We start from the raw sequence: 17,022 nt of genomic DNA, 5'->3' as shown, positions 1-17,022 counted from the left end.
TGAGATAAATAACACATAAACAATGCTTCAAAGGTAGAGGATCTTTTCTTCACGCCATCACGTACATTTCCAATAATTAATTCTGGAGGGTGATTTCTAAGCCATTTCAAATCCTGTTCAAAAAGGGTGCATGATACTGGATGGGTTCGGTGGTTGAAAATTGGAGGGGTTGATTCGAATTTCATCATCAATTCCTTCGTCTCCAACTTGATCTCCAACTGGATCTCCAACCTCATCTCTAATTGGATCTCCAAACTCATCTCTATTAATATTAAAATTAATTGTATCTCCAGCACTTTCTGGATGAGATATGAGATTTTCTAGAGAATTGGTTTCCATCTCATCTTAAACCCTGCAAAATATTATCTTCACACGTATCATTAGTATCACAAAAATCAATTTGACACATGTTACCATTTTGCATGTCTTCCACGTCCATTGCAATATTTTTGACGTGCGATTTTTCATCAAACACCATGTGTATGGACTCTTCAACTACCATTGTTATTTTGTTTAATACTCTGAATGTTTTGTTGGTAGTCGAATATCCTAGAAAAATTCCTTCATCTGCACGCTCATCGAAAAGCTTTTAGATGCAATTTATCATTAATGTGAATAAAACATTTGCATCCAAAAGAGTTAATACCCATATTGGTCCCTTTACTATTAGGTAATGCGCAATTCAGTCCCAAACTATTAAAAGTACCAAATTTACTCCTCTAAGTATTAAAATCATACATAATTTGGTCCTCTGTTATAATTCCATCCATCCACCGTTATAAAGAGGGGCAAAAACGTCATTTATCTAAAGTCGAGGGACCAAAATGGGTATTAGCTATTATTATCTAATAGTCGAGGGACCAAAATGGGTATTAACTTATTATTATTATTATTATTATTATTATTATTATTATTATTATTATTATTATTATTATTATTATTGTATGTATATTTATAAAAAAAAATATATTACTGTAGAGCCATTTCTACTCATTGAATAACAAGAGTCTTTTGTTTTGTTTTTTTTTTTTTTGAGAAACCAATACATCTATGCATTCAAAGGTGATTAGAAGTCATAAGACAAAATAGGTCATTTTGTGCACATTGCACTTTCTGTTCATGAAATGAAAAACTAACCTTTATATGTAACGTTTATCCGTTACTATTATTATAACATTATGATAAGTTATGATAATATTCAGTATTTGATATGTGGTGCAACACTAATAACCTAATAGCTAGACTACCATTATGATTAGGAGTCTAGTTAGGGTTTAGGAGACCTAAAGACAATCAACCACAATGATGGCCAGTGGTTATATAAGGTCACTATTCCTCTCACTGCTCACATTACATACCTCATACACCATCCAGAGAGAGCTGAGTAAAGTGAGAGACAAAATAGTCATTATCTCTGCAGCAGTCCGGATCGCTCAACCGTATCAAGAACTATGGCTGGAGGTTAGTCAATCCTATTATCACATATTATAATGATGCATGTGATATTTTAGTCTAACGTTATATACTTGAAATGCATTATCTAGACTGTGAATTATAAATGATGCCATGAAAAGAGATTACTCTCAGAGAAGAGACTTACATTAACGCGGGACACTTAGACAAGTCACCCTCGCAAATGCTCTCCTCTGATCATTCATTTCAATTCTTAAATTGCATCTACACATTCATCTCATCATCCATGTGAGAAGCCTCTGATCCTTGATACATACTAACATCAACAAAAGAGAGTTCATCATTCTCAACAATGAGTCTAGCACTGACTTCCTTCATGTCAACATCCTGATGCTTCTTGTCTTCTTTCTCTTGCAAATCCCTGTCACTCTTCTTGTGCTTGCTTTCTGCAACGATTTGCCACTGCTTCTCCATTACAACGATTTCAACATTGTTATCTACAGTTTCACTATCAGATTCATTTGCCACTGCTTCTCCATTATTCTGCCTCTCAAGACTCTGCAATCCCCTCCTCAGATCACCCAACTCTCTCTCTATCAAGAACAAACTCTCCTTGAGAATTAAGTTCTCCAAAACGTTGTTGTAGTCTGCACTATGGTTTGGATAAATCATCTCAAAACAGCTCAAGTCATGGTCCAACCTTCTTTCTATCTCAACATGTTCCTCCACATCACTCTCACTAGACTCTCCATCCTCTTCATCCTCATGTTCATGGGGTTCTAACTCCTCACCAGGAGATCTCAGTCTAATCAAACCCTTCATTGATCCATATCCATCCAATCCCCACTCCTCCTTAGCCATATCCACCACAACTTCCCTTGATGGGGAGAAATTAGGTGTTGGAAGCACAGCCGGTGTCACAGGATATGGGGAGACTAATGAAGCAATCCCACCACTCTTCTTTGCCCTGATAATAAATGATGTTGTATTCCGAGGAGAAAATGATGCATCCCTATTGTTGTTATTATTATTATTCAAATTATGAAACTTCTATTTAGGGAAAAATCTCCGGGTCTTCTTTTTAGTACCGATGAGCATCGACTTCTCATTCCTTTGCCTCCATCCATTCTCTTGTCAATCTTATTCATTTTCTTACCCTTCCAATTACTCCGTGGTCGCAGTGGTTTCGATTGCTTCCCCTGAGGCGGAGGCGGCGGCGCCTGTGGCCACATCCCGTAGCTACGGTTCATCACCGGCGGCTGCTGTAACTGCGGATGCGAATTCATCCCCATCATTTGGCTCTGGCTCATACTCATCATCTGCTGCTGTTGCTGTTGATTCATCATCCATGCAGATTGCTCATTCATCTCTATGCAGAGAACAATTTGAAAATTTTGAGAAATTTTCCGCAGCTTTTATGTTTACCGAATTGAAACAGAAATAAGAAGAAAATTCTTCCGACAGATTTTCTTGAGGTATTTAATTTCGCTTGGAATTCACGTGAGATTTCCTGTGTGCGTCGGCAAATGATAAGCGGATGCCAAGTTTAATTTTTAAATTAGAGCCTTAGGGATCCTTTTATAGGAGCCTCAAGGTTCCCATACCACATTTCCCACTCCATGTAGGAAAAGTGACAAAATTATATGTTTTATTTTTTTTTATTTTATTTCTTTTATTAATTTATTATTTTTATTTTTTTAATACAATTATTATTATTATTATTATTATTATTATTATTATTATTATTATTAGATGTATACCCTTAGGTCAAATCCGCTAATATAATCCGTTAACTTATTGAAATCGTGAACTTCTTGAATATAAATTATGTTTCTAAGGCAAAGCACATAACAACTGTAGAAGGGAATTTGTGAATAAAATACATGATAATCAAATCTTAATTTGTTAGTATTGTGTGACAACAGTATTTGAAAGGAACTTGTGAATACAAAAGGTAATCAATTACATATATGCAGTGGCGGAGCCAGGATTTACGTTGAGTGGGGGCGAAAACGCAAAAGTAAAATGAATTAAAAAATGTTCAAATACGAATAAATTTGTTAAACAACAATATGCTAACAAACGTTAAATAATTATCCCAAATAAACAACTATACTAACTAACATTAACGATTTTTTAGCAAATATATTCGTCCAGGATTTGAACTGCTGACCTTTCACTCAAATTATAAGGTTAAATAATGGCCTAACCATTTCAGCCAAGCCTAACTATACTTAATTGTTGGTATGCTTAATATATATTCAGTTTATCTGGAATAGGGCAGTGGGGGCAGTAGCCCCCACTGGCCCCATTGTGGCTCCGCCACTGCATATATGTTAAAATTGTATGTTCATAGTATATATACAAATTGTGAAATTTTAAAAGATAAATTATGAACATTTAGTATGTAAATTGTGAACATTTGGACTCGGATCCACAGAATAATTTGTCTTGACTACAACTTCATTGGACAATTTATATCATATTGTCACATGTTTCACGCCCTTTTCTTTCTCTGAAAAGCCTAGGCGTTAAATTATAGTTTGAGAATATAACAGAAATTAGCGGTGAACTAACAGAAATTAATGGAAAACATAATATTTAACGGACAGGTTAACGGATAATCATATTCATTAAGGATAATTTAGAAAATCTCAATCAAAAATTAAAATATGATCAATCTGAGCCATTAATTTGATTAAAAAATTTGACCGCCATTTTTTCTACCGATTATAGGCTCCAGAAACTTATATTTTCTGTTGGAGTTATCAGTTACGTGATATGTAGTAGTTTCTATTTTGTTTTTTTTTTTTTTTTTCCTTTTTTGGATAACTATCCTAGATTTCAGGATTCTATAAGACAAGTATCATCCAACATATTCCTTGATCTCCAAGATAACTTCATATTTCTTCGTATGAGATTTTCTTCTTCTTTTAGTTTGGGGTGTGGGGGCTATTTAAGTATACATATCATATGCATACATTTTCCTCTCCTTCTACTTCTTTGTATTTTTTGTATTTTTCCCTTTATCTATTTTTGTTAATTTTCCTTTCATGTTCTATGACAAACCTAGACTAAACAAATAAAATTGGGGATTGTAAAATATATTTTGGCATATCAAAATCTATTACAATATATTCTTAACAATTTGGTGTTGTAAACAGTAGAACCTTGTTTGCCACTCAGCAGCTGTCACAGTTTCTGGAAAAAAAACCCACTCATCTACATTTTCAAGCAGCTCACAAAGTCCTAAGATACATTAAAAGTGCCCCTGGTTAAGGTCTCTTCTTTCCAGCTTCATCTAAGCTGCAGTTGAAGGCCTTCACTGACTCAGATTGGGGAGCATGTGTAGATATTAGGAGATTCCTTGTACATTGCAAAATGATTGAATCATACTGTTTACAAACTCGGTTCCACGATCGGTTCGTATTTTTGATATCTTCATATCCTTCTCGTTTTGTAGTTGCTTTAAAAGCTTAGGTATCACTTGCTCAACTTTGTTCTTCTTCTTGATAAACACGATCCAAGTGTACCTAGAAAAATCATCAACAACAACGAGTGTATATTTCTTACCACTTACACTTATTGGATCAACTAGTCCAAATAAGTTCATGTGTAGCAAGCTTAGCGGTCTTAACGTTGACTCGTGCGTCTTTGATTTGAACGACGATTTAATTTGTTTTCCACGTTGGCATACGTCGCACACTTGGTCCTTCTTGAAGACAATATCTGGTAGACCTTCAACAAGATTTTTCTTTGCAAGTTCATTAATTGTCTTGAAGATTAGATGGTTGAGCTTCCTGTGTCATTCCCAATTTGCTTCATTCGAATTTCTGGTCATTAAGCATACAGACTCTATGCTTGTGCTCCAGTCAACAACATACATATTTTCTTCCTTGCTCCAGTGACTACTACTTCTTTTGTTGTCTCATTTTTTATTAGGCATTTATCTTTGGAAAATTCCACAAGATAGCCTTTATCACAAAATTGACTAGTACTCAGTAAGTTGAACTTCAATCCTTTCATGTACGATACATCTTCAATTCTTATTCCATTTCTTTCAATCGTACCAACTCCTTTGGTAATTCCATGATTTTGATTTCCTCCAAAGATCACTTTTAGTCCATCGATTTTCTTCAAATTCACTAGATATGATTTATTTCTCGTCATGTGGCGAGAGTAGCCACTATCGATGTACAAAGTATCCTACAAAAAAAGATTAATTGTTTTTAGGTACCCATACTTGCTTGTGTCCTTTGTTGTTAGTGATTTTTGGTAACCAAACCCACCTAGATCCTATTAAATTAAGATAAGGAGGTTTTTAACCATTTGATACTTGATAATCAAAATTGACTCTGGAAAATACTTTTGGTGCCCGGTTTTGAAAATCATTTTTGTACTTTGGCACCTGGGAAGTAGATCGTTGTTTTAACCTATGAAAGACATTAAACTTGGATTTATTCCATGGTTTAATTTCACACAACCAATCTTGCTCGGTGGGATATAATCTCCCAGCCCCAATCCTTGGAAAACTCCCCCTATTTCCTATGAGGTCTTTTTGCACTTAACTCATTGGCATATCTATTTTGCTTATTGAATTTTTATTGCTTAGCCGTGATATTATGGTGATTCGGCCTTCCAACATTCATTTTCGTATTTCTTTGATATCCAAGTCCTCAATTCATAGTGCTTTCCTGACTTTTTACAAATTTTACTACTTGTACTTTATTATTTAAAGTAGCAGTAAGATTAGTCAGTTTTGGAGGGGTTTGAGAACATGTGGAGTCATAACCAAGTCCGGTTTTTATCTCCTGATGGCTTTTGCATGCTTACCATTTTATCCATGATTTTGGACGAATTGGTAAACGTAGCAATGGTAGCCTAAAGGTTATGTTCTCTAACCTCTCTTGCTTTACACTCTTCTTGAAGACGAATATTTTCACTCTTCAAGTTACTCATTTCAAGTAAAGCATTTTGTAATTTTTTATTCATCTCTTCTTTTTCAAGAATTAGAATATTGTTGCGCTCCTTGATTTGAGAGTGAGTGGACAAGATCTCTTGACAATCTCGCATTAGACTATCAATAGATTCACGAGAAAAGTAAGAGCTAACGGAATTAAAAGAATTTGATGTTACCTCTTCTTCCTCTACTCCAAGAGCCATAAGACATTCTTCACTTGTACTCAACTCATTTGTCTTGCTTACAAGACATACTAGTGTCGTATCTTCTTCGGAACTTGAGCTTTCGTCGCTTGATGATGATTCGTCGGACTCATCATCTTCATTCGGTTCATTGCTCATGAGAGCCTTTCTTTTGTCGCGTTTGAATCTCCGATTTTTGCTATCGAACTTATATGATGTAGATTCAACGTTTTTGCCTTGATATTAGCTATCGGTAGGATACGGATATTTTATTTTAAAATGTCCCGGTTTGCGGCAGTTGTAGCATAGATCCTTAGTTTCTTTATCTTTTTCTTCATTTGGCTTCAGTACGACATTTTGGTTTCCACGAGAAATTTTGATTTCTTTGTGATGAATATTTGTTGTCTCCTATTCGCATGAATTTCCTAAATTTCATAACAAAAAGAGCAAACTCTTAATCAGTCATAAAATCAATATTATTTACTGACCTGGAGGTTGATGGTTGTTCGGCCAAAAGAGCTGAATTTTGAACTTCATGTTCTTCATCATTTTTGGCTTTCATCTCGAACTCATATGCCTTGAGATCACTAAATAGCTTATTGGTTGATAGCATTCGTAGGTCTCTATGATCTCGCATGGCGGTGACTTTCATGTCCCATGTAGATGGCAACCTCATAGAATTTTGAGATTAATTATTTCTTTTTGGCTAATTTCTTTGCCAAGATCATTAATCTCTCCAAGAATTTTGATCATTCTTGTTTCCATATCAACAATGCTTTCATTTGATAGCATTTTGAAGTCTTCGAACTTCCTCATGGTGATAGTGAGCTTGATATCCTTTTCTTGTTCATCGCCTTCACCGATTTTGATGAGAGTATCTCAAATTTCTTTAACACTTGTGCATTTTTGAATTTTTGGTCTCTGATACCAATTGTTGGTCTCAAAAGAGGTAAGGTAAAAGTCTAGAGGGGGGTGGGGTGAATAGACTTTTAAACGTTTTCGCAAATACAACAATTGGTAAGGGGAAAGAGAAACCAAGACTCTTATATATATATATATATATATATATATATATATATATATATATATATATATATATATATATATATATATATATATATATATATATATATATATATATATATTAGAGTTAATGAACGATTTGGTCCCCGAAAATAATTATTTTTAGTCGATTTAGTCCCTTAGGCCGTCTTCCGTCGACGGCCGGAGGGACCAAATCGACTAAAAATAATTGTTTTTGGGGACCAAATCGACGGCCGGGTGCATCCCTATTGTTGTTATTATTATTATTCAAATTCAAATTATGAAACTTCTTTTTAGGGAAAAATCTTCGGGCCTTCTTTTTAGTACCGATGAGCATCGACTTCTCATTCCTTCTGCCTACATCCGTTCTCTTGTCAATCTTATTCATTTTCTTACCCTTCCAATTACTCCGTGGTCGCAGTGGTTTCGGTTGCTTCCCCTGAGGCGCCTGTGGCCACATCCCGTAGCTCACCGGCGGCTGCTGTAACTGCGGATGCGAATTCATCCCCATCATTTGGCTCTGGCTCATACTCATCATCTGCTGCTGTTGCTGTTGATTCATCATCCACGCATATTGCTCATTCATCTCTATGCAGAGAACAATTTGAAAATTTTGAGAAATTTTCCGCAGCTTTTATGTTCACCGAATTGAAACAGAAATAACAAGAAAATTCTTCCGACAGATTTTCTTGATTTCGCTTGGAATTCACGTGAGATTTCCTGCGTCGGCAAATGATAGGCGGATGCCAAGTTTAATTTTTAAATTAGAGCCTTAGGGCTCCTTTTATAGGAGCCTCAAGGTTCCCATACCACATTTCCCACTCCCTGTAGGAAAAGTGACAAAATTAAGGGGAACCGAATATGTTTTATTTTTTTAAATTTTATTTCTTTTATTAATTTATTATTTTTATTTTTTTAATATAATTATTATTATTATTATTATTATTATTATTATTATTATTATTATTATTATTATTATTATTATTATTATTATTATTATATGTATAACGTTAGGTCAAATCCGCTAATATAATCCGTTAACTTATTGATATTGTGAACTTCTTGAATATATAAATTATGTTTCTAAGGCAAAACACATAACAACTGTAGAAGAGAATTTGTGAATACAATACATGATAATCAAATCCTAATTTGTTAGTATTGTGTGACAACAGTATTTGAAAGGAACTTGTGAATACAAAACAAGGTAATCAATTATATATATGTTAACATTGTATGTTCATAGTATATACAAATTGTGAATTTTTAAAAGATAAATTATGAACATTTAGTATTTAAATTATGAACATTTGGACTCGGATCCACAGAATAATTTGTGCTGACTACAACTTGATTGGACAAATTATATCATATTGTCACATGTTTCATTCCCTTTTCTTTCTCTGAAAAGCCTAGACGTTAAGTTATAGTTTGAGAATATAACAGAAATTAGCGGTGAACTAACAGAAATTAACGGAAAAGATAATATTTAACGGACAAGTTAACGAATAATCATATTCATTAAGGATAAATTAGGAAATCTCAATCGAAAATTAAAATCTGATCAATCTGAGCCATTCATTTGGTTAAAAAATTTGACCGCCATTTTTTCTACCCATTATAGGCTCCAGAAACTTCTGTTTTTCCGTTGGAGTTATCAGTTACGTGATACGTAGTAGTTTCTATTTTTTTTTTCCTTTTTTGGATAACTATCCTAGACTTTAGGATTCTATAAGACAAGCATAGTCCAACATATTCCTTATTTTAAACTCTTTGTTTTTCAAATAAAATTAATGTATAAAAAATAAGTCATTAAAGAATTTTAATTGAAACTATTAAATTATCCGTACGATAGACAAATATATTTTTTTATTATATATATTTAAACAATAAGGGGGCGTATTCAATCATGATTTTAATATAGTTTTAAATACTTTAAAAGTTTGGAGGTAAAAGTCAGGCGGTATTCAATCAAGATTTTTAGAGTGTTTTTAAAAGTCTTATGGTAAGAAGTTATGAACTTTTGAAGACTTTTAAAGAGTCATTAAAAGAGTAGCAAGTCTTGATGGATCTTCAATATGTAGCAAAGAGTCATTAAAAGTCATGTGGTATTCAAAAAGTTATGAACTTTTGAAGACTTTTTAATTTTAGAACTTTTGTAGACTTTTCTTTCTCAAATATAAATAGTTGAAATCCAACCATCAACCCCAAGATTTAAAAAATTTATTTCTAACGGCGTTGAATGTTTTCTCTCTCTATTTAAACTCTATTTTTTCTCCATACTTAAACTTTATAAACCTATCTAATTAACTTAATAAAATTATTTTTTTCTTCATTATCCTATATTTTCCTCATATCTAAACTCTACCAATTTTTCTCTCTCTCCTAAACTTTACAATCTTCTTTTAAAAATTCAAAAATATATTTTTTTACTTCATTATTGCTTGTTTATATTGATTTTTATTTTTTCCCTAACTTTCTACAATTCTCCCTAAATACATGAACAAAGTAAATTTTTCATCGACAAATTTTAGTATATGTTTCATAATATTCATATAAATACTTATATATTTTGATTTTTATTCTTGTTAAGTTTATATTCGTAATATATATTTTTCCTTTTTTAACAACAGGTTACTACGAACAGCGAACAGTGCAACAATTTGTGTTGGTCCCAAAAGAGGTAAGGTAAAAGTCTAGAGGGGGAGGGGGCACTACTACAAAATTGAGCATATAATATGACTTTCCACTACACCTCTTGAATAAAGGTGTAGTGGATATTTAAAAACATAGATGCGGTGGCAGTACCGTAAATAAATACATAAAAATACACTACACCTTTTATAAAAAGGTGTAGTGGATAAAAAACGTGTCAACTTTCTACTACACCTACCACGGGTAGGTGTAGCGGAAAGTCAACTTTCTACTACACCTACCACGGGAGGTGTAGCGGAAAGTCAACTTTCTACTATACCTACCACGGGAGGTGTAGCGGAAAGCCGAAAAGTCAATAAATTAAAAAATAATAATAATGGAAATGCTCTCCCCCCCCCCTCCCCCCCCCCCCTCCTTAAATTTTCCTGCCCCATAAATATCTATTTTTCATAATTAAATTAAATTATTCATAATACCACTAAAACCCCCCAAATCAATTAGATCAAATCACATAAATATGTTACCACACACTTAACCTATTCAAAAAAAAAAAACATAATTTATGATGTGTTCTCATTTATATATTAAATTGTTTTTTACCTTTTTAATAATTTTGAGGTTATTTTGTATGTGCAACCAAGCTATACGCCATGAAGGTTCGAAATCGAAGGAGCAAGCATAAGCAATTGAACGAAATAAGTTGATTTTCGTTCACAGTTATGTACTACAAAAGTACCATGAATAAGTTGATTTTTTGACGTGTTCACAGTTAATCTTTGGTTGGCAATCCTTTAAATTCGGTTGTGAATTTTCATTTTATAAAAAAAAAAAAATTTATCAAAAAAAAAAAAGACAAAAAGATAAATAGTGATTATAAATGTCAACATATATATAATAAATATACAAAAAGATAATATATATATATATATATATATATATATATATATATATATGTATATATATATATATATATATATAATATAATATACACGCCTATATATATGTATGTATAATGTATACTATATAATATATAATGTAATGTAATATTATATTATATATTAATCTAATAATAAGTGAAGACGAAGCATATGTGATAATAATAATAATAATAATAATAATAATAATAATAATAATAATAATAATAATAATAATAAATGGATGAATGATCTAGAATCATACATTCACACCATCATCTTACCTAGTCCTAATTCAACGCATTCACCACCATCATCTAACCCACATCAGACTTCACCATTTTCTCAATTCAACATTCTCTCTCTATCTCTCTGTTGCCCATCTCTCTCTCTATTACCATGGGGTGAATCTTGCTTTCCTAACATCAAAACATCACAAATCTTTGCTTCTTCAGCGATTCATTTGCTCCATCGCTAAAAAGGCACTCCTCAGATCCATCTGCGTTTTCTTCCGCCAGCTTCCATTTCAGCGATTCATTCTCCATTTCTTCCGCCAGCTGCTGTACTAAGCGACGAATTCGGCGACCGCGCTTACATCCCCGGTCGATCCGCAACGCTTACATCGCTATCCAGGCCTGGAAGCAAGCCATCTCAGATCCGGTGGCAGAAATCTAGATCCGGTGGCGGAGAGCTCAGATCTGGTGGCAGAGAGTTCAGATCTGGTGGCAGAGAGCTCACGGAGGATGGTCGCCGGCTTCTCTTCCATTTCCGATGCACAGAGCGCAGGATGGTAATTTTTTTGATTTTTTTTTTTTAAATTTCACGGTTTCTCTGAGCGGTACTTTTCTTTGTATTTTTGTTATAGTACTTTTCTTTGTATTTTTGTGTTCAGGGGTTGAAGATACTGAAAAGAGGAGATACTGTAATGACTATGGATCCAAGATTACAAAGAAGTCCAGCTTCCATTGAGGCGGCGGCACATCTACGTGTTGCGCCTTCAAGATCGGTATTGTATTTGTATTGTATTTTTTCACAGTATTTGTTCTTTCAAATACAATACAATTATTTTTTTCACGATTTTTGGCCCTTTTAATTCGGTACTGTATTGTTTTTTTCTTTAATTTCTTTTTCATTTGAATATTCAGAGTTGATTAGTGTCTCAGTGTATTGTATATGTGCATATTTTATTTTTGAAATTTGGTATCTGAGCCCGTATATCAGTGTATTTTTTTTAAAAAAAAATGTTAACTTTCCGCTACACCCTCTCCAACGAGGGTGCCGTGGAAAATCATTATTTAAACAGTTTCCACAACACCCGATGCTATGCGGGTGTAGCGGAAAGTTTGTATTAAAAAAAATAAAAAATACTTTTCGCTACACCCGCTACGGGTGTAGCGGAAAGCTAGGCCCTTTCAGCGACACTGGATAACGCTACACCTTGTACAGGTGTAGCGGAAACACTTTTAGAGGTGTAGCTGATGTGGGTTTTTGTACTAGTGGGGGGTTGAATAGACTTCTAAACATTTTCGCAAATACAACAATTGGTAAGGGGACAGAGAAACCAAGAGTCTTAACTAGATTGTTAGAGTCTTGTGCACAGCGGAATAATAAAGTAAGTGTCTGTAATGATTGTGTCAAATATATCCACGTGATAAGCAGGAGGCAGTAAGTAAATAAAGCAGTAAATGACACAAGGCAATTATAATGGTTTAAAGGTGATGCAATCCTCCTACTCCACTTGCTCTTATCCTCGAAGAGCAATTCACTATATCCACCACTTCTTGGTTCCTAGATACAATGAATTCCCGTGATCAAGTGCTTTGATCACTAAGCCCACACTAATCACGCCTAATGCCTCCAACACTGTTGTTTTGGATTTCGCAGTTCCGTTCTACTTTCACAGGATTTCACAGCTCCGTGTTACTTTCCCCCGTCTTCCATGGTCCAGTAGACGTATCACGTGATCTAGTGCTTTGATCACAAAGCCCGCACTAATCACTCGCAGTGCCTCCAACACTGCTGCTTTGAATTTCACAACTCCATGTGACAATCCAGGATTTCACAACTCCGTGTTACTTGCTTCCTTATTCCAAGACTTCACAGCTCCGTGTAACACTCTTCTTCCTACACTCACGTAGGGATGTTTACTTGTTTGTAGAAAAACAAGTTTCTCTTGCTTCCAACTTTGAGAATTCTTGATGGATATTCAATAGGAAGCAAGTCTCTCAATGATGAAGATTTCGAACACTCTTGGATATTTTCTCTGTAAGTTTCAAATCTCTAAGTGTTTTTCTCACTTGAATATTTTTCTCTCTATCTTCTCTGCTTCAATCTTCATCCATTTTATAGCTGGTTTTGAGAATTTGCTCGTTGGAAAAAGACAATCTCAAATTTGAAATCGTGTAGCGTTTTTTCAGAGGATCTGCTACTGATGAAGACTTTCTTCCTTCTGTTCGACCAATGAGATCTCTCAAACTGGATCTCATACTGGTAGTGAAACCTTTATCTTGTCGAACTGGATCTCATACTGGTAGTGAAACCTTTATCTTGTCGAACTGGATCTCATACCGGTAGTGAAACCTTTATCTTGTTTGACTTGACTTTGTGAACATCATCTTCGAATTTATTGAATTAATTTCGAAACCTCTGCTCATACTTCATCTCATTGAACTGATTTTGGCTTCTTTAAATTTTTCCTTATAAAATTGAAAGGAGTGAGTTTCAAACCTGAAACCTTGGAGTTATTATTTCATCAAACTTCTAACCATCTCATTTGTACGGATTATTAGTCATTATAGCATTCTCCTTGATGTACTTCTTTCTTTCCACCTGGGGATGACACTTGGCGTCCATGGCTACGGCCTCGGCCACTTGGTGGTGTAGCATGCTGTTGAGCCATATGACTGTGATATTCTTCCCCCCTTTTGGCATTATTTGCAAGAAAATTAAGGACACGTGTATCTCGTTCTTGATTGGCTCTCACAATCTTGATTCCTTCATTAGTCATCTTCATCTTCTTCAGGCCGGTGGTGTGTTGTCCAGTTTAGATTATGTATGGATCTGAGAAACTTTCTCATTGAATATGCTAGAACTGGAGTTTCCACAAGTTGTTGGCTCCTTCCTTCAGATGATTCGGCCAAGTGGTATTTTCTTGACAACTGGCTTCTTTTTCACGATTATCCCTTTCTTCATTCACTTCTTCATCTTCTTAATAATTATCAATATCTTGGGAGAAACTTGGATTAGAGAGAATAGGTTGCTCCGACAATGATCTGTCTTCTAAAGGGGATTGAAAAGTAGTTTTGACAGAGACATTTGTGTTTCGTATGCAACTTCAATTAATTGTCCCCCCCCCCCCCCCCCCCAATTAATTCTTCATTAAAAACTTCTACTCTCACTTCTTCTCCAACCTCTTCTGTAATATCTTATCTTATTTCTTCTCCGACTACTAATCAAAATTGTCAACTCCTTTTCTGACAAGACTGTTTAGTTTCTTGTTGTGTACGTTTTTAATGATTAATCATTATATAAGGTCGAGAGAGAGAGAGGGGTAAAAGCAAGACTTTTATTTATAACTCCTTTCTAAGGGAGTTTTACGAGGGGCCGGTTTTCACAACATCCATCTTGACTTTCACAACATCCAACTTTTCAATTTTTGGTAGACGAGAAGGTGGTGCCGAAACTTGCATCTGAGTCGCTTCGCGGAAGGGAAGGACAGTAACCAGGTCCTGAGCCATCACTGAATTGACACTACAATGATGTTTTCCATCTTCAAAGTTTGAGCTCGCCGAGGAGTATGTCGCAGCAAAGAACCTCGTGAAGTCGACTGGAGGTCTGATGTATGGATTCTCTGGTGCTGGTGGTGGAGGCAGTGGAAGAGGTTTTTCAACATAAGTGAGTGGTTCTGGTGGAGGTGGTAGTCTGTACTCGAACACATGGTTGTTCAGATAGTACATGAAATCACTGTCTGGCATGTTGTTCATTACCTGATCATAAAAATCTGGTTGAACCACTGGCACACAGTTTTTGAATTGTGGATCATCTTCTTATACGAAACCCGGTTCCCTTGGCGATGATATAGGAACTGGATTCTCCAAAATCTTGAACGGGTCGATGATAGTTTTATGATCATGCTTCATGACTGGTGTTCCAACCTCTTCTTCTTCCGATGATACAACAAGAGGATCACTTGGAGTATCTTTGATCAGATGTCCTCCATGAGCAGTTAGAACAACTCTCGGTTTCTGATGCCTTACTCGCTCCCATACGCGTTTGGACGCTCTCCTTGGCTGATTCTCTTCATCCATGTTCTTTGAGACCATTGTTACCTGCAAAACAAAAACAACAAAAGAAACTTCTATGCAGGTTTGGTTCTAGCCATACTCTCCAATTTATAGCAAAAAGAATGTGCTGGAAGATCTTAGTGGGCTCTAGGGTGTATTAGAACCAATAAACTCTACTTACGGTTTGTGTCTAGAAACACCACTTCTCATTGGATGAAGAGGGCGGTGGATGGGAACAGATTGGACATGTAACGCTTCTCAATGGATTTTATGAGGCTAAAATAAATGAGAGGAGATTTGGGAATTAATTTTTGAATAGACAGGCAGAGATTTGGGTTACTGAGAGGAGATTTAGGATTTAATTTTGGAGAGAGTTTTGAGAGGAGACTAAGTTGGAGAGTCGGTTTAGGAGAGGGAATTCTCGAATGGCAAGCTGATTTTCCACACAAATAAAATAATATCAGATAATATCTCCGCCTTATACAAACTGAATTTTCTTTAAAATAAATAAACAACCACACGATTTAAAATAAATCAAACACTTTGGTGGTATAAAATGTCTTTGGGATTCAATTACCAAAAATAATTAGGAAACAAATCAAGTATGTCAATTAAAATAAACTTGCATATGGTAATACATATATAAACTTGCACCAATTTTGGTAATCAAATAAATTTGGTAATTTCATCCCAAGAACAAATTTTAGAAACCAAAAATAATTTTGATACCAATTTTGAAAAGGTTTTTCGTATGTCAATTAAAATAATACAAATAAAACACATATAGCACATGCAATTCACGTAACAAATATTTATCATGCCACAATTCACGTAACAAATATTTTGAAAATTTATCACACAAAGATTTGTTAGTGCTTCCAAATATAATATCATCAACATATATTTGCACTAATAAAATATGTTCACCATCTTGAATTCAAAATAGAGTTTTGTCAACATGGCCTTTGGTGAATCCACAACTTATCAAGAACATTGACAAGGTATCACACCAAGCTCTCGATGCTTGTTTTAACCCATACAATGCCTTTTTAAGTTTGTAGACTTTGTCACCTTCAACTTTACCTAAAAACCTGGGGGTTGTTCGACATAAACTTCTTCTTCAGGTAATCCATTCAAGAATGCACTCTTGACGTCCATTTGGTAGACGGTGAAGTCCTTGTGTGCGGCATAAGCTAGGAAAATTCTTATTGCTTCGAGTCTTGCTACGGGTGCGAAGGTTTCATCAAAATCTATTCCTTCCTCTTGCGAATATCCCGTTGCAACGAACCTTGCTTTATTCCTAATAATTGTGCCGTGTTCGTTGGCTTTTTTAACGAAAGACCCTTTTTTTTGCCTACATCATTGTGGTTCGTTGGTCTTGGAACAAGTTCCCAAACGTCATTTCGCTTGAATTGATCGAGCTCCTCATGCATGGCGTCAATCTAACTCGGATCGGGTAATGCTTCGTCCACTTCCTTTGGTTCGATTTGAGATAAATAACACATGAACAATGCTTCCATGGTAGAGGATCTTTTCTTCACGCCATCACGGACATTTCCAATAATTAATTC

General features: G+C 34.8%; 1 protein-coding gene across 1 annotated transcript; it reads right to left on the bottom strand.

Moving 5' to 3' along the window:
- Window positions 1-1,677: 1,677 nt before the first annotated feature.
- On the bottom strand, window positions 1,678-2,476 carry LOC109146982. Its single transcript, XM_019294630.1, has one exon. The coding sequence runs from the start codon at window positions 2,272-2,274 to the stop codon at window positions 1,678-1,680; it is 597 nt and encodes a 198-aa protein (XP_019150175.1). The 5' UTR covers window positions 2,275-2,476.
- Between the last annotated feature and the right edge of the window lie 14,546 nt (window positions 2,477-17,022).

The sequence above is a fragment of the Ipomoea nil genome, unplaced genomic scaffold (genome assembly GCF_001879475.1).
Source record: "Ipomoea nil cultivar Tokyo-kokei standard unplaced genomic scaffold, Asagao_1.1 scaffold1956, whole genome shotgun sequence".
Lineage (NCBI taxonomy): Eukaryota > Viridiplantae > Streptophyta > Magnoliopsida > Solanales > Convolvulaceae > Ipomoea > Ipomoea nil.
This window is presented reverse-complemented; position numbering and strand designations above follow the sequence as displayed.

Bases quoted from the DNA above. Each gene is read 5' to 3' on its own strand.
- LOC109146982 (XM_019294630.1), bottom strand. From the start codon at position 2,274: ATGGCTAAGGAGGAGTGGGGATTGGATGGATATGGATCAATGAAGGGT.